The sequence below is a fragment of the Zootoca vivipara genome, chromosome 2 (genome assembly GCF_965207765.1).
Source record: "Zootoca vivipara chromosome 2, rZooViv2.hap1.1, whole genome shotgun sequence".
In the NCBI taxonomy this organism is placed as follows: Eukaryota; Metazoa; Chordata; class Lepidosauria; order Squamata; family Lacertidae; genus Zootoca; species Zootoca vivipara.
The window spans coordinates 18,852,930-18,876,543 of record NC_142584.1 but is presented as its reverse complement, the minus strand read 5'-3'; the positions used below and the strand labels follow the sequence as shown (position 1 = coordinate 18,876,543).

The window sequence follows — 23,614 nt, the reverse complement described above, 5'->3', positions numbered from 1 at the left end:
TAATTCCTCACAAAGTCCACACTTTATTTTTTAAAAAAGTGATTATTTTGGGTTCATAAAAGGGTTAAAACTTAATATATATAATATGTGCAACTGTAAACAGAAGTATGGGACAAGGCGTCAAATGCGATTATACAGGCAGAGAACTTTAAAAAAGTTTTAGCTTCAAGACCGGGTTATAGTTTATATAAAAATTAAAAACTGTATAGTCTTTCTTCATCAGCTAAAATCTACAGGATTATCTTAAACTCTTAACCGTCATCCAAAAAAATCTTGACAATCTATTATATTCAGTCACTTTATCATTTTTTTAAAATCTCTCTCAAGCTTTTAAACCTTTGTAGCAATTTTTAAAATTTATTTTTTTTACATCTTTACAGCCTTCCAAATTAATGGAAATGACACACAAAACAAATCCAAAGAGACAAAAAAAATGTATACTGGCTTTAACTCAAACCTTTATTTGCAAACAATGTCCAGTGGTTTTGTTACTGATAAAAACTCCCCCCCTTCTCTACACAAATGCCATCTTATATACAATTTTAATTACTACTTTTAATATTTGAAATTTCCCTACCCCACCCCCCACTGTTTTTAACCGTCATAGCTTTGAACGGTTAGCAGAAGCAGCTTTTTCACTCAAGAACATGGTTCTCACCTTGCCAACAAGTTCAAAAAAAGATATTCTTACACACAAACCCTGATTTTACGTGCCCCACCTTGCCCCCGCTATGAAAGTTAAAGTCTTATTGCCACGTTCTCTCTCCGCCTTGTCTGTTGGATCAGGCGAGAGAATATGAGAGGTGGCCTCGGTTAATCAAACAATGCCACTCTTACAGGCATTTGGAGATAGAGAGGTGTGTTATAGTGTTTTTTTTGGGGGGGGGGGAGAGGGGAAATGGTGCAATTGTGCGTTAAAAGGCCTCAACTGTACAAAGTTAAGTCGAGAGAGCTTTATCAGTAAAGACCCTGCAACTCTCACCCCCTCCCCACAATATCAACTTAGGTTCAAGGGTACAGCTGTCTTGCAAAGTGATTTCAACAGCAGGGAGACCCTGTGTGTGGGTTTCTCTCTTTTGGGGGGGGGTGTTTTGTCTGTGTGTGTGTGTGTGTGTGTGTGTGTGTGTGTGTGTCTGTCTGTCTGTCTGTCTGTCTGTCTGTGTCTCCCCTGTATAATGCCCATATTTTGCCTTCTATTAATACAGAATCTCCCTACGTTGGGGGGAAGATGGCGCTAGGCAGATGGCTCTCAAGATACTGGTTATAAATTGATTTTTTTTCTTCTTAAAAAAAAAAGGAAAAGGAAAAATAGTCATCTATGTACACACAGAGAAAGCATAAAAAACGGGCTCTTTACAGGTTCCCCTTCCCACCCTAAGTTCTGTCCATAAACATGTTCTCCCCTCTTGTTCCTTCCTGCCCAGTGGATGGGAAAGGGGGGGGGTGGCCTGTGGAAACCCACCCGGCAGTCGAGGAAAAACCCTGCAGCCAGAGCATTCTTCCCCATGCTAGTTCAAATATATACACAATATATATAAATAGATAAATAATCCCAAACTCTGCAATGTGCCAACATCTCTCTCTCTCACACGCACACAAGCACACACATAAGAGAGTCTTCAGAGCAGCAAGTTGATCATGGGAAACAAGTGGGAACTGGGGTTCTTGAGGGCAACGGGTTTGGCCAGGAGCCAACTCTTCCCCAAACCCCAAATTATCAGAGCTGGGCCCCCTTAGCCATCGGCTCTCTCGTCAAGCACTCACCACCCCACCCTGCTCATCGGCAAAATGGGTTGGGGCTCTACTGGAGAGATGTGCGGAGATTGGCATCTGCCGGACCGGGAGACTGCGTTCTCCATCACGTTGGCACATTCAAAGCCTTGTGGTGTCACCTGCCCCCTTCTTGGTTGTAGGGGCGGGAAATTCAGTCCAGAAGGTTTTTTTTAGGCGACTGGGTACTGTTTTTGGTTTGAGGGTTCTTTTTTTTTTCTTCTTTTTTTGGTGGGGGGAAGAAGAGGGGGAAAGAGGAACGACCCCACCCAGATAAAAAATTGCTTCCCACCTCCTCCTGGAAACGCATTCCCATGTCTGCCAGGGGAGCTGTGGCTCTCCGTATTTAGGGAAGAGGGCTCAAAAAGCTGAAGGGCTGGCACAGCGAGGGGCTCACATTAGAAAACAAAAAAATAGCAAAGTCTAACACTTCAAATGAGGTAGGTTCAAGTGCGAATGCTCCTCCCGCATGGAGGATGGGCAGGGTGGGGCAGAGGAAGGGCCTGTTTCCAGCTTCCGCAAGCCGATACCTGCTTTCCGCTGGAAAAAAGTACTTTTCTCTCTCTCTCTCCAAAAAAGCACGTTATTTACACACACACACACACACACACACACACACACTCTTTCACTCCCCCCCCTCCTCTTCAAATCCAACTAAATGTATACAAAATCCGGAGCTTGGGGGGGGGGAGTGGGCTCTGGAAGGTGGATTGTCAAGCTAATGAGTCTCTTTGAAGCCTCTTGTTTTACCTTGGTAGATTAGCAAGCAATAGATAGTAGACTTAAAAAAGAAGAAGAAGAAACCTCTCGCACACCAAAATTCCTTAAAGAAACACACACACACAAGGGGGTGGGGGAGGGAATTACAAATTCTTTCCCAGGGATCCAATTGCCATGCCGCAGCCCTGCTTTCCCCCAGCTCTGCTAGAAAGAATGCCCCAGTCTCCTCCCAGTATAGTATATTTCCAAAGCCCGTTATTTACAGGTGCACAGGGGCGGAAGGGCTCCCCATTTCGGCCTCAAAAGAATTTATTTATTATTATTTTTTAGAAAAAAGGAAAGGAAAAACTAAAAGAAAACCCTGAGTTGCCAGTTTGTCAGTTCCCTGCCCCGGATGGGGCTGCTTAGTGGCTGTTCCTTTCTGCTGTGGAGAAGCAGGTCACTTTTGTCTGGAAGAGGAGGCCGCTGAGGCTGGCAGCCGAAACCAGCCAGCTCGATGGTAATACCATAGCCAAGACTGGCAAGCAGTGGCACCCCTTGGGCCGCAGCTGCCCCACCAGCATGTTGGGGCGGTGGCTTCCAAACATGCCTCTTTTTGCACCCTCTCCCCAGGTGATTTCCCTGCGTGGCAGGAGGGCTGGGAGAGCTGGTATAGCAGCAGCACCTCCCCTCTGTGCAGAGCCTCTTGTGCCGAGCAGTCGGGGGGGTGTCCCCATTTGCCTTGTCCGGAGAGCCTCCTTGGGGTTTAGTTCATCCATTTCCTGCAGTTCCAGGCTCCACAATGGCACGGGATTTTGTGCTGATCGTCTTCGAAATCAAACTGGTAGTCGTAGGTCAGCTGAGGGAGGACGACATCGGAAGAGAACCGAGGATTAATCCTTAAGGCACCTTACCACCGCCATCCATTTGATTCATTCTCGCGATGGCCAACAAGCGACTAGAGTTGAACAAAATCTCAACATTGCTTTATCGCCTCACCAATATGGCAGCAATAAAGGGAGGAAGTGGAGTTTAGACTCTCCTTCCTTCTCATACTACTTCTACGCCTTAATTAACGTGGAACTTATTCCTATTATTTTTTCAATTTATTTTCCACCCTTCATCCCAGGGCGGTTCACGGAATAAAATAAAAGATTAAAAAAAATAAACCAAAACAAGGAGTGAATAATTAAACCAAAACAACAAAACAATACCCGCCCACCCCCCGATACATTTAAAAGGCTGGATATTGATCAGCCCAAGGTCTGGTTCAAGAGGAATGTTTTTGCCTGGGGAGAGCATTACACGAACGGGGAGCCACTACAGAAAAGGCCCTTTCTCGTGTTGCCACCCTCCAGACCTCGTGGAGGCGGCACATGAAGAAGGGCCTCAGGTGATGAACAGAGAGTCTGGGATGGTTTATATGGAAAGAGGCTGTCCTTGAGGTATTGTGGTCCTTTACAGGTCAAAACCTGCACTTTGAATTGGGTCCTGAAGCTAATTGGCAAGCCAGTGTAATTGGCCAGGATCAGTGTGATATGCTCAAACTGTCTTGTCCCAGTGAGCAACGTGGCTCTGTATTCTGCACCAGCATCATCTGTCCAGTATGGTACTATTAAGACAGGCCGTGGCTCTCCAGGAAATTGCCTTTCCATCACCTGATGATGCTTTTGTAACTGGAGATGCCAGAGATTGAACCTTCTCTATGTAAAGCATGGGGCCTATCACTGAGATGTAATCCCTCGCTCAACATTAAAGAACGGGGGGTGTTCATGCCCTACCCCAGGGGTTCCCAACAAAATTTTCTCGAGGACCCCTCATTGAGCCGCTATTGTGACAAGGACCCCCATTAATTCCTAATCCTAAAATTAAAAAGTGAGAGCCAAATTAAGAGTCTTTTTATATTTTATATTTATATGTTTTTTACAGTTCTTCCTCTTCATCTGTAGGCCTTTGTCATTTTAACGAACCACTTTTTAACCAACGGTCCATTTTTAACTACGCGAACTGTAGCTTCCACAAAAAACAACGCTTTGTTTACAAACACTACTGTTTTGCAAAGAGGCAGCGCGCGCCAGGGAGGAGGGAGGGGAATGGAGAAGACAGGGTACCTGCGCAGTAGCGCACGAATGAAGCCGACGCGTGCAAAGCATCTTGGGGAGGTGAGCGTTACTAGAATGCGCACGTTGCCTCTTTGCAAAACAGTAGTGTTTGTAAAGCGCCACCTAACAGCATACAGCAGGACTACTGCTTCTATCTAATTCTAGTTTTGCGCTAGACTCTGCTCATGCAGGAAGCAGCCAAAACAAAAATCTGTTATCATACGAAATATATTTAATATATTTTTTATTCTAATAGCATCTTGCGGACCCCTCTGGCATAGCTCGCGGACCCCTGGGGGTCCCCGGACCACCTGTTGGGAACCACTGCCCTACCCAATTGCTCAGGCTGCTTCTGTCAACCTAACAGGAACATTTCCAGCCATGGGCACTTTAGGCTATCTCCGCATTCCTTCACCCAACCAGAACAGTTGGGGACATGTACTCTTCCACACAAAAAGCACCGTGTGAACGAGGTTCAGTCGTACCTCTACTTATGAATGACTCTACTTACGAATGTTTCTACTTACGAACGGAGCGCCGTCCGCCATCTTGGATGCGGTTTAGATAGGATTTTTTCTACTTACAATTTTTTTCTCCCAATGCATTCCTATGGGATTCGACTTACAATTTTTCCCGACTTACAAATGTGCGTTCAGAACGCATTAAATTCGTAAGTAGAGGTACCACTGTATACAATTCTCATCTTACAGATACGGCACCAATGCAAAGTTGAATAGAGGCTTGAATTCATAGTCTAACACACTATTCACCGGACTGTACTAATTCCTCAGGCTTGTGCACGCTCACTAGCCTACAGCAGCAGGATTTGGCCTTTTGTAGCTCATGATGCACACACTTGTCAAAGACAGTGCACCAGAATCAGTCCAATGCTGGCACAGATTAGAAAATACAAGGATGAGCCTATGTTTCTATGGCGAGACCTACGGACTACTCTCTTAGCCTGTGAGATAAAGCTAGCGGGCTCTTGCCTAGCTGCTGCTGCTGCTGTAGCACAGTATCCCACGACCACCACGGCAGGGAGGTGTAACAGCTACATAACCCAAGACTAAACAAGGAGGCATGTAAAATGTAAAAGGAAGGCGGTACACACAGGCATTGAAGGAGAGGCCATCCAAACTGCTTGCTGGCTCTTGCCCCCTCTTTTCAAGCTCAAGGAAGGTGTGCTAGTGTGCGCGGTCAATGCTTTCTATGCATTAACCCAGAAGGAGTTTAGGCAAGTTCCCCAGGTCTCCAAGGCTTGGTCTGAGGGTGCATGGTGACATTAAGCAGTTTTGGGTCACTGCTTAGCTGGGAGATCCCTGGGCACACCACGGCAAGTCCCATGGTGGAAGCATCTAATAGCACATGGACTCGACGAACGCTCCAAAGACCAAAGCATGGGCGCAGATCGGGTTTCCCCACAGGTATTTTCTTCGCCTACACTGGGCCATGCTCCACCACCACCCCTTCCCCAACCCACCACTATTCAATTCTCACCTCCTCTCCCTTAGGTATCCGGCGACTCGAGATGATTATGATCTTGTCCTCCTTGTCAAAAGTCACAACCTCAGCCACACAGTTGGGTGCGCAGGAGTGATTGATGTACCTGAGTGGGGGCAGCAGAAGAGGGGGAGATAGGCATCATTCACCTGGACCCTCCCCGCACAGCACCCTTTGCCATCATCACAGGCTTAGGCCCTTTAGGAACCCAACTTTTCACCTGGAATTTGGGGGAGCTGAGCTGGCCAGGACGACGACAGCACAATTCTATTCTTAATCGTTGAGAGAACTCAGGATTCATTAGGTGAAAGGAGGGCTGGGAAGCTGCAGCCCTGGCTGAAAAATACCCTACAACCTTTTTGAGTCCACGGCTCCCTTGATCAACTACATTCTTTCATGCAGCACCCCTGTGGGGCTCAGAAGCCCAGTTGTGTTAAGCCCTGCTTGCAGAACTAGCAGCCTCTTAACCCTTTTTCAAAAACCCTTGTGGAGTGTTCTTTCAGCCTCCTCTTCTAGGGATTCCTCTGGTCAGCTGCTGCTGCCGCCGCCACCACCCCTGGTCTCTGGGCTGCTATCCCGCCCCCCATCCCAAAGACAGGTGCCTCCTTACACTGCCCCACAATGGCGAGCGACTTGTCTGTCCAATCCCAACAGCAAGGGCTGGTGGACTGGCTGGCTGGGCTCCCGTGCCTGCTTGCTTGCTTGCTCTCTGAGGCTGCCTCAGTTCCTGGCAACCAGCACCCCCTGGCCAACCCCGGAGGCACGATTTGCCTGCGGAGCTTGTAGCCAGGGCTGCTGCAACCAACAGCTGTGCAAGCCTTTGGGAGTTGGGAGGCAGAGATACAAGAGGGCATCAGAGGAGGGAGGGGAGGAAAGAGGGGCAGAGGTGAGTGTTGCCCACAGCACCCATGACCATCATTCAAGGCTCCTCTCCTATACTGTGGCGGTTTGCCTCCCCTCTTAGCCTGCCTGCTGTCTCCCAAGTTCCACAATTTTCCAAACTACCTTATCAATCATCAGGTCCTGACAGAACTCAGTGATAACAAGTTGGCGGGGTGCTGTTTCTTTAAGATCTGCTGAGGGAACAGTGTTCTGCTCGGCTCTGAGGGACAAAAGGATGCTATGGAGAAGGAAGTTGGCCCCAGAGGCCTCCCCAGGACAGCAGAAAACTGTCCCACCAGCAGCGGAGTTGGGAAGGGGGCATTTTGGAGGCTGCAGATCTCCAGGATCATAAACCCCTTCCGTTTTCCTGAAATGCCCTTCAGATTGTGCCTGGAGCTATCCCACAGATTCATAGAATTGTAGAAGGGACCATAAGGGTCATCTAGTAATGCAGGAATCCTTCTGCCCAACGAGGGGCTCGAACCCACAACCCTGAAGTTAAGAGTCTCATGCTCTTATCGACTGAGCTATCCCAGTCAAGTGCCTGGAGCGATTCTAGGGGAGCTAGTGTAGTAAAACCTGTGCCACTGAAGTCAATGGGAAAGGGTGGGAGGGGAAAAAAAGGCTACAAGAAGCTACGACTGAGCTGCCCTCCTGCCTTTCCCCCGGCCAGCAGAGTATTGGACTGCACTGCCCACCCTTCCCTTTGAAATGATCTTGTTTTAAACAAAATCCAATTGATGTCTGTAACTATTTGGCCTCTCTAAATGTTGCTGAACCACACCTGCCAGCACCCTCCGACTATTAGATAAATTCGATGGGAATTGGAGGGCCCAGGTATCCCATCTGGGGAAAAGCTTCTGTTTGGTTGCCAATGAGTGTATTTTGCTTTGACAGCTAATAACGATACATGTTTATTCAGAGAGTGCTATGAATTGCGGTACGACTTAGACCACTGCCGTTTAAAAAAGCAACAACAAAACGAAGCTTTCCTTCTGCCAATTAAAAATCAACCCACCCTGAACATCAAAGTCTGTGATGGGCTAACAAGAGCTTTGGCTTTGGATGCAATGAACTGCCATGGCATAGCTTCACTCACCTGGCAGGGCCACCTGTCAGTGTGGCATCGATGACGTGCTCATTGTTGATACGGAACATGTAGATCCCTCGGTTCTGGAAAACAGGGGAAATGGAAAGAGAGAGAGAGAGACATTATGTTGTGTGTTCAGAAACCAGTGCTTCATGCCTTTGCTCTCAGCTGGGTACAAGCTAATGGTTTATTTTAGCTTGTTTTAGCTTGCTGTTGTACTCAGTATTTCAGTATGTCAAGAGTATGTGTGTGTGTGTGTGTGTCATCCTAGGCCATGATAGTGCTCCTGTACATTTCAGAGCTGCACTGAAGAGACAAATTTGCCATGTCTAACTGTAGCACTGTGATGTGGGGAAATACAAAACAAAAAAAAGCAATGGAAGAGGAGGCTAAATCAGCAAATTCTCTGCCTTGTGCACCTTCAGAACGATCCTGTAAGGTAAGCTGGAACTAGGGATGCTTGAGGGATTTGATAATTGCGAATTCCAAATACGAACTGGCCCTATCTGTACCTCAAAGGCTAAGGTGAAGAAGTCCTGAACTTCAGTTACCCACTGGTATTCAAAGTTCCTCAACATCACTGTTGTCTCAAAGAATGTATTAGAATACATACTTCAGGAGAAAGTTAAGAAATATGAAACTTAAAGAATAATTTTTCAAAGTTTTTTTTTAAAAAAGCCAATGAATATGGAAAGAAGACAGAAGTAAAACTGGTGAGTAGAAGCAATGAAGACCTGAAATAAGACTTGAGCTTATAGATGCTACCTTCCCCCATTGAACAAATGGAGAAACTCACATCTCAGTCCAGTATTCCCTGATAGGTAAAAGGTAAAGGACCCCTGGATGATTAAGTCCAGTCAAAGGCGACTATGGAGCTGCGGTGCTCATCTCGCTTTCAGGCCAAGGGAAATGGCGTTTGTCCACAGACAACAGACAGCTTTCCAGATCATGTGGCCAGCAGGACTAAACTGCTTCTGGCGCAACAGCACATCGTGATGGAAGCCAGAGCGCACGGAAACGCTGTTTACCTTCCCGCCACAGTGGTACCTATTTCTCTACTCGCATTGGCATGCTTTTGAACTGCTAGGTTGGCAGGAGCTGGGACAAAGCAACGCGAGCTTACCCTTTTCTGGGGATTCGAACCACCAACCTTCCGATCGGCAAACCCAAGAGGCTCAGTGGTTTTGACCACAGCGCCACCCAGGGCTGCTATTCCCTGGATACACACAATCCACCCACATAAAGCCCTTCCCTAGATGACTAGACGACACTTTGGGATCATTTCCAACTCTATACAGTTCTATGATTCCCAATTCCTTGCTACAGTCAAGGAGCACAGCTCTGGAGCAAACCAGAAGGGCATTTAAGCCTCAGTCTCTCTTCCAGTCCCCCCAAGGCAAGAACCTTTAGCCACTAGCTAGGAGGTTGGGACGTTTCCGCCCGCATCTCTCTCCACCCAAGGTCTCGCTTCTTCCCCCCACCTGCTCCTCGTAGATCTTCTCCCGCCGGTTGGCCACCTCGTTGCGGATGATGGTTCCAATGTACTCAATGACCATCGTGTGCTTCTCTATATCCTTGGCAGCGTAGAGCCCGAGCCCTTGGATGCGGGAGCGGGCCAGATACACGTTGTTCTTCCATTCCGTCTTGAGGCGGCGGTACTGGGAGGACTTGGAGTGCACAAACTGCTTGCTGTACGGCGTGTTGGTTTCGCCCGTGAACGTGCTCTGGTAGGCCTTGGACATGCTGGTGCTGTTCAGAGTGTGGGGCCTTCGAAAGGGAAGAAGAAAAGAACGTCAAACCCGCTGGAAAAGGAAGCAAGCAGCTTCCCAAAGTCTTAAATCCGAGGCCTTTCACATCACCCCATCCGTTTTTAACTGGATGTCGGGAATCCTTTGCTATCGCTCGAGGCTCAGGTGGCCTCAGTGGCCCGGAGTGCCTTCCATCAGCTTTGGCTGGTGGCCCAGCTACGCCCCTATCTGGACAGGGATAGCCTAACTACTGTTGTCTATGCTCTGGTAGCCTCAGGGTTAGATTACTGCAATGTGTTATACGTAGGGCTGCCTCTGAAGACAGTTTGGAAACTTCAGCTAGTGCAGAATTCAGCGGCTAGGTTGCTCACCGGAGCAAGACGGTATGAGCATATCGCACCGGTACTGGTCCGACTGCACTGGCTATCGATTAGTTTCCGGGCCCAATTCAAAGTGCTGGTATTGACCTATAAAGCCTTAAATGGCTCAGGACCACAATACCTCAAGGACCGCCTCTTTTCATATGGAACATATCCCAACCCTGAGATCATCTTCCGAGGCCCTTCTTTATGTGCCTCCTCCTTGAGATGTCCGGAGGGTGGCGACACAAGGACGGGCCTTCTCTGCAGTGCAACCCCCCATCTGTGGCATGCTCTCCCCAGAAAAGTCCGCCTGGTGCCTGCATTATACACCTTTAGGCGCCAGGCGAAAACGTTCTTTTTTAACCAGGCCTTTGGTTGATCCAATTGACATCCTTTGCCCTTTTAAAATGTGGTTTTCATTGTGGGAGGGGTATTATTGGGTTGTTGCTTTTATTTTGATTCTGTATTTTGTGGTTTTATATTTTGATTTTATTCTGTGAACCGCCCTAAGACCTCTGGGTATAGGTCGCTATATAAATCCAATAAAGAAGTAATAAATTTCTTTAGCTTTGTGCTGCTGTCTCAGGAGAGGCCTGTGTTGCCCGCCCAGCAAGTGATGTCTGGGGTCCGTTATGCTCACCGTTTGTAGTGCGTGAGGATTTTTGGCTCCGACCGGGCGCAGCCAGTGGGGTTGATCATGAGTGGAAGCTCCATGAGTGGGTGGCGCCCATAGCGGAACATGTAGTTCTGGCAGCTCTCCACACCAGGCAGCTGGGAAGAAAAGGGACCCGTTTCTCACATCCTCATGTTACAGGCACACCTTCAGCACCCGAAACACGGTGCTGACACAGCCCAGTCCACCCCACCCCGAAAGAAAACCCAAACCCAAACCCGCTTCAGGGGTTCCTGGTGCAAACCCATTCACATTACATGAAGAAATTCAATTGGGTATATCAGGTGTCGGCAAGGTTATCTGGCCATGGGCCGGATCGTTCCCACGGTTGTCGTCCGTGGGCCGGACGGGTGCAGTGCGACGCCGGAAATGGCGCATGTGCATGTCCGCAGTGCCAGAAATCGCTTCTGTGGCTGCGCAGAGGCCGGAAATCGCACCCGTGCAGAAGCGATTTCCGGCGTCTGCGCAGGCACCATTTCCAGCACCGCTCGGTTCACGGGCAGCCCATGGGCCAGATAAATGGCCTCTGTGGGCCGTATCCGGCCCATGGGCCGGAGGTTGCTGACCTCTGGGTTATATATATGTATAAAAGAGACTCTATAGCAGTGTTTCCCAAACTTGGGTCTCCAGTTGTTGTTGGACAATTCTCATCATCCCTGACGACTGGTCTTGCTAGGTAGGGATGATGGGAATTGTAGTCCAAAAGCAGTTGGAGACCCAAGTTTGGGAGACCCTGCTGTACAGCAAGGTTGGCACATCTAATACCAGAGCTGATCTAATACCAGGTGCTGCCCAGCAGTTCTATGGCTTCAACCTCCCCCACCCCCCTGGAACCCAACTCATGGGAAGCCCCTTCCCCACCCATTACTACCACCACCGCCACCAAAACACCAGGGTTCCGGTTCCTTGTGTTTGATACATACAGACTCTGCGATTCGCAGCACAGCGTGCACCGTCAAGCCAAAGAGCTCTTCTCCCTTGAGATATTCGGGGAAGAGCCGCAGCATGTCCGCTTCCTTGCGCATCGAGGCCACCGGTTCGATGATTCGGTTCCATACCGCTGTAACCAGGGAAGAGCAAAGAAGGGTAAATTAAAAACCTGCCCGAGAAGACGGGCACCTATCTGGTTTGCGGGCAACCCGGGCTACAAACTTATCAAAACGTCTTGCCTTACTGGAGACATCTAACCCTTGAACTTCCAAGTGACTTCAAGAAACTATGCAAAATGCAGAATACATGGCAACATCTGGTAACTGTTTCATGTTTGCCGGCAGCCTGAGTTCCTGGACACTCGGCTGACAGTGGTTTCTTTTATGAAATCATGGGCAGGTGTCAGGGACTGGCTGGGCACTGATGAGTGGGCATTGGGAGAAGGGTGGTTGATGGAAGAAGGAATCGTTGATCTAGGGGAGAACCTCTCTGGCTCCCAGTACCAGAAGAGGACTGAAGAGGGAGGAGCAGAAACGGGTTACACGCAGGCATAGTCTCTGCCTGCTTGTGCACAGCTCAGGTGGGGAAGATACATAAGCCGAGGTCTGCGGCGGGGCATCTCTGTTGTGGCAACTGCCTTATTGGGTGCACACTTAGGATACCTGAGAGATGCAGGGCTGATGGACATGCTTTTTCCTAACCTGGTGCTTCTGACAATAAAGCTCTAATGCCTGACAGCACCGTGACAATAAGTTACAGTGCTGCAGGACAGTGGCATTTGGGGTGAGGAGGGGCAATTACCACCTCGCTACATTTCAGGCTGTGAGAGTCTATAGCTGCGCAACACCCTCTCTGGCCAACGTGAAGGTTCTGGCTGTAAAATGTTGGTATTTTAAAAGTCTGTTGTGTTTTAGGTTTGACTGTCTTGATTTTGGAGTTTTGGCAAAAATTATTTAAGACACAGCCTGTGTGTCACGTGCTATGGATTTATGAGACACAGGATGCAGACTGGGGGAGAAAAAAGCTTATTTCTGAACATGCTTTTTCACCTTGAATGTAACAAGAAAGTAGGCATTTGGACCCTGCTGGATGCTGCGTGTCCTCAAAAATTAAAATTTGGAGATGGCAGTCTTTGTAGACAGGCCATGCTGCTCTGCTTCCTTCTGCCCACTATCCTACCTGTAGTTATTTACACAATGAACTGCTCCCTAGTTTCTAAACCCTGAAGCTTGACAAAGCAGGCCAGATGCATTGCGAGGAGGTTGACGGACTCAAAGCCAGCACCATTTGCGCATCGCATTTCTGGGCAGAGGAACTGCATCCCTGGCGCACCGGAAGCTCAGTTCAGCCCGGCATCCAGAATTCTAGCTCTCTTTCCGGAGAAACGGACCTGGCGGTTGCTCTCAACAGCAAGAAGACTGAGCAGACCCCTACCTTGCGGCGAGGAGTCTGTGAAGACCAAGTCCTCCAAGCCCTGCTCCATGACTTGCACCACAAATTCCGGCCGGCCGTTGTTCTCGCAGATGGTGCAGCGGTAGCAGCAGCGCCGGTTGTTGGTGCGCAGGCTCCAGTAGATGCGGGTGGCCTCGTAGCCCACCGGGTAGAGCGCCGTGACGCTGTGGAAGTCGGCCATCTGGTGGGGCAGCAGCTGGCCGATGGCGTGGAAGACGAGGCCCCCCACCCGGAACATGTGGAGGCGCTCGCCTCGCTGGATAATGCTGGCGATCTGCTTGACCTCGTCGCGCTCGATGTAGACGCGCCGGAAGACGGTGAAGGTGCTCAGCTCCTGGTCGCAGGGGCCCTTGAGCTTGTGCATGGGGCACAGCATGGTCTTGTCCTTGAAGAACATGCACTTGGCCCGGATGGCGCAGGCGAAGTGGTAGACGTTGGGGCAGCGGATGCGGTTGCAGCTGTTGGTGGCGCCCGTCTTCTGGCAGAGGGTGCACTTGGTGAGCAGGCCCCGGTGCAGCGCCACCTCCACATTGATGAGCGCCCCGCCCTGGGTCTCGTACACCTCCGTGGACCACAGGGCGCAGTTGAGGTGCACCCAAAGGTCCAGGTCCAAGTTGAGCAGGCGCGCCGGCCCATCAGTGGCACCGTCGCCCTCCTCGTGGCAGAAGCAGCACTTCCGCAAGTCCCGCGGCACTTTGTCGGGGCGCAGGGTGGCGGCCAGGCGCTCGACGAAATCCGCGATCTCCCGCTCCCCGTCCCGCTTGGCGCCGCCCTTCTGGATGGTGATGAGGAAGCGCAGCCGTTTCCAGCGCACCCCCTTCCACTTCTTCAGGCGCGGCTTGTTCTCCTCGCCGTCTTCCAGGGGCCGCGAGCGGGGCTTGGCTTTGGGCGGGGACTGGGGGGCTTCCTCCTTGGGGGAGGAGGGCAGGGGCGGCGGAGGGGAAGGAGCGGGCAAGGGCGGCGCTTCGGGCTCGGGGACCGGCTCGGGGACCCTGGGGGGGCTGGGTGGGGAGGGCGCAAACGGGGAGAGGGGCGGAGAGGGCTCCTCGGGAAGGGTCAGCAGCTGCCGCACATCCAGGTTGGCAACGTTGTTGATGTAGCAGTGCTGGGCGGCCTTTTCTGGAGTGGGACTCTCCTGGAAGAGAGAAAGGAAAAAGCATTTTGAGAGGCGGTGGTCTCAGGCTGCAAACCTGTGCCATGCCAAATGCAAGGTGGTTCTTTTAAAATGAGATTCAGAAGCACAGTCGTACCTTGGAAGTCGAACTGACTTCTAAAATGTTCGAAAACCAAAGCGTGGCTTCCAATTGGCTGCAAGAAGCTGCTACAGCCAATTGGAAGCTGCGGAAGCCCTACCGGACGTTCGGCTTCCAAAAGAACGTTTGAAAACCAGAACACTCACTCCCGGGTTTCGATTATTCGGGAGCCAAAACATTCAAGAGCTAGGCTGTTCGAAAACCAAGGTATGACTGTAATACCAAACACAAGTGAATGAGAAGATTGAAGATCTTATTCTAAGCAGCAAGCAATATATACACACCAAGCAAGCACTTCGATCTACCACTTGGAAGCCCTCAAGAGGTGGCGAAGTGACTCCCCCAGGTAGCCTCAGTTTGCATGGCCCCGCGGCCCATCAGTCCATGATCTTCTCTCTAAAACTCTGCCCACAACCATCCGATTTATAGATAGCTAGACTGTGTGGCTTGCCCAACCGGCTACGTGCAGATTATTCATTAGCCACCCCCCTCCCAATGCCTCACTTTCTCAAAACAATGCCCAACATCAAAGAAGGTACCCAGCACTTCCTCTCAGCTGATTAGGACATCAAAGACTTAACAAGAGGCAGGGATGGGAAAAGAACATTGGCAGGAAGGGCAACCATGTCAGATCACTAACTCCTCGAAATACAATTTATCTTCCGGATAGATTGCCCATACAGCTTGGCACTAGAGGCACGGCCACAGCTGCACGCTTTGCGGATGCCGTACAGGTGCAGCTCCATTATTAAAACCTGTGCCGGTTCGCCAACAGCTGATCAACAGTGCATCTGTTGCTTCCTCCTTTTCTACAGAGCTGGGGGGAGTGGATCAGCCACAGGCGGTTCATTAGGGAAAATGCAAGTGCAGCTTGGGGAGGGAGGGGTGTACGCTCACACGGGGAATAGTGTTAGCACTTTAAATCAGGCGCATCTCTGCAATTATGGATTGCTAGAAACTGGGTGTTTTTGAACGGCAAGTTGAGGTGGTGGATCAGAATGGTCCTCATTCCACAAGTCCATCCTTCCAGCCCTTAAGTCCTGGTGTTTGAGATGGGGGGGAAATGTGTGTCTATTCTCTGAAGTAGTCCTCTTCTCCCACCCCTCCACCCCAATTTCTTTCTCTTCTACTTTCCAAGGCGCCTATGGGGTACTTGGGCCGGTAGGAATCAAGGGCCCAGTTACTACACCTTTCCAAAGCAAAGGAAGATTAGAGAGAGAGAGAGAGAGAGAGAGAGAGAGAGAGAGAGAGAGAGATGGTATTGGCAAAATGCAGAATGAGACAGAATTTAGAAGGAGGGAGGCGAAGCTGAGGAGAAATGACAGTGGAAGGAGTGTTGTGCCAAGACCTCCAGCTAATCCCCTTGAGCAAGAACAGGGTTATTGGGTTGTTTCTGTTTCGGTAATGTATTTTGTGGTTTTGTATTGCGGTTTTATGCTATGAACCTGCCAAGTGGATAGGGAGAAAAGCATTCTGGGAAAGCTCCCACCCCCGACCCTTTCCCACCTGTTTGAGCAGCGTCAAGATGTCCAGCTCGTTCTTGAGACTGTAGCCAGGGAGCATTGCATCGAACTGCTTCAGCCATTCTGGCCCTCCTTCGGGGCCCTTGGGAGCCGCTGGCTTCTCTTTGCCTAAGGGAAAAGGGGAGCGGGGAGAGAGGGGGGGGACTTCTTAAACGGGGACTTACAGCCAGGGGCAGAGAAACCTCGAATGCACGTATACGTCCAGGACCTCCCCAAGTTTGGCTACTTACCCTGTGCGTCAGCATCGACCTTTCTGGGCTCGCTGGCAGCAGCTCGCATGGGGCTGTCCGGAAACAGCACTTCGTAAGAACTGGGGATCTTCATGGTCAACAGCTCTGCCACGGCCACCATGACACCGTTCAGGTTCTGGGGGAACATGGGAAGAGTCAGGAAGGAGCGGAGGGCAGCTAAGCTGCCCGTAACCTTTGGGGGGGGGGTAAGGTCACCTACCCACAAGCCACATTTTGTACTTTAAGCCAGCGTTTCTCAACCGCTGTTCCGCGGCACAGTACTGTGCCACGGGACGCTGGTTGGTGTGCCGGGAGACGCTGGCGACGAGAAGGGCGATTTGCTGCCCTGTCACGTGACTGGCGGCCGCCATTAGGGGCGCTGACCCGCCGGAAAGGAAGCCGGCCGGGTCACGGCAGGGGCGGGGCGAGCGCAGCTCTCAACAGCCACCACCGCGGCTGTTTGTCTCGCTCTCGCCCCTCTTGCTGGCGGCGCCCGGGAGTTTTTTGGTTGGCGCGGGAGTGAGTGAGCGGCCTCTTCGGCAAGGAGTCCTGCAGAAGGTGAGGTGCTCTTCTTGCTAGCCCAGGGGTCGGCAACCCGCGGCTCCGGAGCCGCATGTGGGAGCCTCAAAAGGGAGCCTCACCAAGAAGCCCCAGCCCACACAGACAGGGACCGATTGGAGGTCGGTCCGTCGTTTGTTCCCTTCCGCTGCAGAAACTCCGCTGCCGGGGCTGCGCGCACGGGGAGAAGGCGGCGAGTGGCTCCGCCAAGGACATAATGCAGAACAGACCCGCAAAGGAACCCCTCAACAGTCTTTTGCCATTAAACTCCAACTTTTACACCATGCACTTTTTGCACCCGTGTGTGTAATGATTACGTCTCCCCTCCAAACTAAACTAAATATAGGGCGGCACAGAGTTGGTGTGCCGCGGGATTTTTTTTCATAGAACAAGTGTGCCGTGGCCCAAAAAAGGTTGAGAAACACTGCTTTAAGCCCTTTACTTAATGTTTTCCTAAGAACAATGATATTCATTAGTTGAATTGTCCCATAGGTTAGCTAACCTTTAGTTTAAACAACTATAGTCTGATCTTGGGGAAGTTTATCCCTGACTGCTATGTAATTTTCAATTCTTTTCAGAGTTTACAGCTCCTGTTTAGTTTTTGATTACAGTGGTACCTCGGTTTATGAACACAATTGGTTCCGGAAGTCTGTTCATAAACTGAAGCATTCATAAACTGAAGCGAACTTTCCCATTGAAAATAATGGAAAGAGAATTAATCCGTTCCAGATGGGTCCGCAGCATCTGTGAACCGAAAATTTGTAAACCGAGGTGTTTTTAAATGAGGTTCCACTGTATAAGGAAACCTCAACCCCTAAACACTTTCCTTCTGAGGAAACAGATAAGAGATTTTCCAGTGAAACGAGTCACTTAGCCAGCCGGCACCTCGTCAAGGTTTACTTAGAGGTTATTTTGAGAAATTCATGTCTTTTCTATATCAAAGTTTCTTTTGGGACATTTAAACCTATTATGTTTCTTTGAGCAATCATTAGCTGAGTTTTAGTATTATTCACTTTATCAATATCTCGTTTCAGGGATTTTTCACGACATAGTTTTGTTTTTGTTTTCGCGCTGACTGCCAGCTCTTCAGCTGTTTTTGGACTACAACTCCCATCACCCCTAGCTACCGGGACCAGTGGTCAGGGATGATGGGAGTTGTAGTCCAAAAACAGCGGGAGGGCCAAGTTTTGGAAACACTGGTGTCGACAATGCTGAGCTAGACAGACCAATGGTTTATCACAATGCAGTTTATGTTTTGCTTCTGACTGTAAGTCTCACACTGCTTGTGTATCACTCGTTCTCTCCTCAGCGACTCACAGCTGAATACCTGAATTGTGTATCAGTGTATTGTGTGAGGGGGATGCAAGAAGGAAAGTTGCAGATCTCTTGCATGCGATCTGGTGGGGACTGCTGGCGCGCGCACACACATGCTGCAGTCGCCAGGTAACGTGTGCGAATTCACCGCCAGTGTTGAAAACTGGGGAGAAATTTACTGCTTGGCTGTGACTGCTGGGAAACCAAGCAAAATGGTTTATCCCAGCTCTGCCTTTGCGTCCAAACAACTTATCCAGTAGCCCTCCAGAAATTTATTTTTATTTCGCAAGATTTGCTGCCTAATTAAAAGAATCTCCAAGCCATTCACATTAAATATTCATTTTAAAAGTAGCAGCACGAGACATTCAGCACATAAAAAAACCCCAAATTATCAACGTTATCGATAAAAACCAGCAGTACACCTAATAAAATTAAATGTCTGGCTAGGTTTGCCTGCGCACGAAAATTTCAAAACTCCACCTCCCATCCAGACATTAGCCCTGCTCTACGTGAAACAGACGTGGTAAAAGGCACCACCACGTCAGAATATTTATTGCCCCGGAAACAACTGTGAAGCCCGGCCCTTGGGTCGGGGGCTTTTCTGTGCTGGCTCCCTACCTTGGCGGCAGCTGCAGAGACAGTGAGCATGACAGAGACCTCGCTGCCCTTGGCTTTCTCCCAGGACGTGCCTGGAGTCCCCTTTCCCGCTTGTTCCAAGCTCCCGAAAGGCTTGGCATCTGGGAAAGCTGAGAAGCGGGAGGCAAGGGGGAGACAAGGGCAAGAGTCAAACACAGACACACAAATGCATCATCAGCACTTTGTATCACCTTAGGAGGGGACACGGGTGGTGCTGTGGGTCTAAACCACTGAGCCTCTTGGGCTTGCCGATCGGAAGGTCGGCGGTTCGAATCCCTGCGACGGGGTGAGATCCCGTTACTTGGTCCCTGCTCCTGCCAACCAAGCAGTTCGAAAGCACACCAATGCAAGTAGATAAGTAGGTACTGCTCCGGCAGGATGGTAAACGGCGTTTCCGTGCGCTGCTCTGGTTCGCCAGAAGCGGCTTAGTCATGCTGGCCACATGACCCGGAAGCTGTCTGTGGACAAACGTTGGCTCCCTTGGCCAGTAAAGCGAGATGAGTGCTGCAACCCCAGAGTCGTTTGCAACTGGACTTAACTGTCAGGGGTACTTTACCTTTTTTAAAATCACCTTAGAAAGGACAGGGCCACTCAGCACTCAAACCAGACCCTGCTTGCCTCTTAGAATCAAGATGCCTGTTGCCAACAATACCTGAGAAGAGCTACTTCTGAGCCTAGAATCCTAGAGTGGCCCAGAGTGTCTAGGGAAACCCAGCCAGATGGGCGGGGTATGAATAATAATAAATTATTATTATTATTATAGAATTGTAGAGTTAGAAGGGACCTCAGGGGTCATGTAGTCCAACCCCTAAAAAGCAGGGGTGGGGAATCTCGGGCCTGAGGGCAGAACACATTTTTCTGCGACCCGTCTCCATCCTCTTTTGCCTGGCTGCAGAGTGCCCTTGCAGTGGGATAGTGTTCCTTATTTCCCTGCCTGGACTCGGGTCTGTTGTACCACGTTACACCCGTTGCTCTGCCCAACTTCTGCACCCGGCCCCCGTAAGGCTGCCCAAAAGGAATGTGGCTCTCAGGTTCCTTCTCCCTGACCTAAAATTATGGGCACCTTCTCCCTTGGACAACAGCAGCAGTTTATTTTTATTTTTGAAAACATGCACACACACACACACACACACACACACACACACACTTATTCAAAAGTTACAATACAGCTTTGTCTAATGCCGTAATATCACAGAATGATCACTCCAATCCTCAATCCCACATCACTGTCATGTTGGCGCGCCGAATATCCTCAAGAGGAGCCCAACTACCGATCGGCTTTACTAGGCATTTTCAATCAATATCTCCTCTCCACAGACACCTCTGTGATGGTGATGGCATTGAAATATCCTGTCCTCCTTCAATAAAAGTGAAGAAAAGGAGACCAAATCGTGTCAAAGGAAGAATCTTTTTTGGAGATGCCTTTGATTGGTCGCCAATGGTACGTGATAAAGCAAAGCTCCAGATTATTATTATTAACCCAAGCCTCTATTGGCACCTTAGAGGTTTCCTTCCATCGCTGGGCAATAACTAGTCGGTCTGCTGTGAATAGGAAGGAAATTAATTCTTTAGATTTAAGGATGTTATTTGGGGCCAAATCTAGTGACGATAAGGCAAGTGCCGAATTTGGCGGGGGGGGGGATAGTTTAGTGGTTTCGCAGTGTGGTTTGATGCCTTTTGGGATGAAGTTCTTTCCTTGACCTCCAGCGACAGCAGCAGTGTTTAGATGCTGCTGCAGTCCCTCCCTTGAGCATCTTCTCTGTCCCCCACAAACCTGGGATCCTGGCCTTTGGGATGATGGGGATGACTGGAGAGAGGGGTCTCTCCTCCACCTCCGGCTTGGCTCCGGACAGCAGGGGAAAGCGTGGCACCTCTTCGCTCAGGACACTCTCGGGGGACGAGGCTGGGACGATGCTGTCAGGGGAGTCGCTCTCCTCGTCGCTCTCCATCCTGAAAGGAAATTGGGTGGAACCTCAGAACGGTGCCGCCGCCGCTGCCATGGCTCCTTACAGAGGTGGGACCGCAGTAACCCAGCCTGAACCACACCCTAGGTCAGGTATGGGGTGGGGGACGGGGGACCTGTGGCCCTCAAAATGCCACCAGACTACAACTCCCATCATCCCTGACCACTGGTCATGCATCTCCAGGGCCATAGGTTCCCCAGCCATCCTCACGATTCCAGAAAGATGAGATGCAAGGGTATAGATCATGGGTCTTCGCCTGTTTGGGGACTACAATTCCAATCATCCCTGCTAGCTAGGGATGATGTGAGATTATAGATTAAGAACGATGATGACCCTCCTCCTCCTGCTTCTCCCAGAGCAAACAAGGACCACTGACCAACTATACTTCTTCCTAAGCCTACCATTTTTGTCTGATTTTTGTTTATTTCAACCCTTGGTCTACTGTTTAACCACAGCTGTCTCTTGAGTGGTGTACAAAAGACCCAATGCAATCAAAACTAAAAGTGAGTTAAAACTATTAGATAGGAGAATTATTCAGAAGCCTGCTGGAATTTTTTTAAAAAGTCTTCAGTAAGTGCTGGAAGTTCAACATGGTGGGACAACAATTCCCAACATCCATGTTGAGGTTGATGGGAGTTTGTGCCCTCCAGACAGTTGGCGTTAGCAGTCTTCCATACTTCCCGACAATCCGTCACCCAAGCTAGATCCCAGAGAGGAAAAGCTTCCCCTCTCCCAAATGCAATAGTTAATGCTATAGCTTCCATTTGTCGGGGGGGGGGGGGGGGGGGACCCATGAAGCAGAAGTTCAGGATGCCCTGTGGTCGAGTTGGTTCCGTCCTCCAGCGCCATCCTTACCTGACATCCTCGGTCTGGTTGTGTGGCGGTGTGGGCAGAGCTGCGAGGAGATCTAAGCTTTTCACTTCCACAGGGGGAGCATCTGCAAACGTGAGGCAGAAAACTCAAGGTTTAACATGTCAGGATGCTACAGGAAGGGGGAGGGGGAGTTTCTAATCATGGCTTCCCTGGATCAATTCCAGCTTGTCGCAGCCTCTGGCTATGGGCAAGAAGCTCGGAGGGATGCAGCCTATCACAGGCCAAGCTTAACGCTTGCCTTTCTTAGGCTGCTTAACATCAGACCGGCCAAGCAGAGGACTGGCTGGTTCTGGGAGATAATCTGTATCTTGCTACGAGGAGGAGCAATCCCAGTCCCCTTAACGGAGGCAGCCACATGTCCACGCCTGAAAAGACGGACATGGACCCACATGGATGCAAGTAGGCGGATGTGCAATTCCAGATACGACTGAATTGGATGAATTTTGTCTTGATCCAAATTCAAATCCATTTCAAGCCCAAGCTTGACACTGGAACACGCTCTTCCCACTACCCCTTTAGAGTTCATTCATTCAGCCTTGTTTTTTTGAAATAAATAATTATTTTTTTATTTTAACAAAGTAATAAGAATAAATAAATAAGACCATTCCTCGAGACCATTCCATTGTAACTATCCAACCTCCCAAAATTTCAACACCTCTTGCGATGGTTTTACCCCTTTTAACAGTATAAATTCTACAAACACCTTCCATATCTCCTCAAAATCATTTCTCCTGCATATTCCCCGTCTTCCCTTAATAGCACGTGTTAATTTATCATTAAAAGCTATATCCTATATTCATTCTGCCTCTATTGGCATAAATTAGACAAAATCATAAAGGGGGGAAAATACATAAAACATGGGTAATCCAGACATATTAAACACCTAAAACGTATAAAAGACTCAGCAGCCACCATTAAGTAAAACTAAGTAGTTTTAAATGTGACTTTAACAACAACAAAATCCCTTTAAGAGTCACTGCGCCAATGAATGCAGCTCTATTAGTAGCCCACAAGGCAGCAGTCATCAATATAGCCGTACCTTAATTTTTGAACAACTTAGTTCTCAAACAAAATAAAAAAATTCCTTCAGTAGCACCTTAAAGACCAACTAAGTTTTTATTTTGGTATGAGCTTTCGTGTGCATGCACACTTCTTCAGATACGTGAGATAGTTCTCAAACGTTTTGCAAGTGAGTGTTCTGGTTTGCGAACGTTCTTTGGAACCCAAACGTCCGACAGGGCTTCCGATTGGCTGCAGGAGCTTTCTGCAGCCAATCAGAAGCCACGCTTTGGTTTCCGAATGTTTTCGGAAGTCGGGCAGACTTCCGGAACGGATTCCATTCGACTTGCGAGGTAGGAATGTATCACGAATTCAGCCCAAACCATTTCGGCCTCACCGGTTTCTTTTAACTTCCCCTAGGAAGCTTGGGGAAAGATATGGAGGTCTCGTACACCTCAGGTAGTGTGGTTGCTGACCTTGAGCCAGACATCTTGGAGAGTGAAGTCAAATGGGCCTTAGAAAGCATTGCTAATAACAAGGCCAGTGGAAGTGATGATATTCCAGCTGAACTGTTTAAAATTTTAAAAGATGATGCTGTTAAGGTGCTACACCCAATATGCCAGCAAGTTTGGAAAACTCAGCAATGGCCAGAGGATTGGAGAAGATCAGTCTACATCCCAATTCCAAAGAAGGGCAGTGCCAAAGAATGCTGCAACTACCGCACAATTGCGCTCATTTCACACGCTAGCAAGGTTATGCTTAAAATTCTACAAGGCAGGCTTAGGCAGTATGTGGACCGAGAACTCCCAGAAGTGCAAGCTGGATTTCGAAAGGGCAGAGGAACCAGAGACCAAATAGCAAACATGCGCTGGATTATGGAGAAAGCTAGAGAGTTCCAGAAAAACGTCTACTTCTGCTTCATTGACTATGCAAAAGCCTTTGACTGTGTCGACCACAGCAAACTATGGCAAGTTCTTAAAGAAATGGGAGTGCCTGATCACCTCATCTGTCTCCTGAGAAATCTCTATGTGGGACAAGAAGCTACAGTTAGAACTG

General features: G+C 49.4%; 1 protein-coding gene across 9 annotated transcripts in view; it reads right to left on the bottom strand.

The window, feature by feature from the left end:
• The window catches only part of KMT2D (lysine methyltransferase 2D), a 100,900-nt gene continuing 77,286 nt past the window's right edge, over window positions 1–23,614 (bottom strand). For all 9 annotated transcript variants that reach the window (XM_035103907.3, XM_035103908.3, XM_088661397.1 and 6 more), the window contains 12 exons: window positions 21,542–21,623; window positions 20,497–20,672; window positions 18,705–18,832; window positions 16,215–16,350; window positions 15,968–16,092; window positions 13,191–14,343; window positions 11,750–11,886; window positions 10,794–10,924; window positions 9,525–9,810; window positions 8,053–8,126; window positions 6,069–6,177; window positions 1–3,328 (listed from right to left, as the gene is read on the bottom strand). In XM_035103907.3, the coding sequence (XP_034959798.3) occupies window positions 3,236–3,328; window positions 6,069–6,177; window positions 8,053–8,126; window positions 9,525–9,810; window positions 10,794–10,924; window positions 11,750–11,886; window positions 13,191–14,343; window positions 15,968–16,092; window positions 16,215–16,350; window positions 18,705–18,832; window positions 20,497–20,672; window positions 21,542–21,623 (2,630 nt within the window). In that variant the 3' untranslated portion in view covers window positions 1–3,235. The remainder of the gene's footprint in view (window positions 3,329–6,068; window positions 6,178–8,052; window positions 8,127–9,524; window positions 9,811–10,793; window positions 10,925–11,749; window positions 11,887–13,190; window positions 14,344–15,967; window positions 16,093–16,214; window positions 16,351–18,704; window positions 18,833–20,496; window positions 20,673–21,541; window positions 21,624–23,614) is intronic.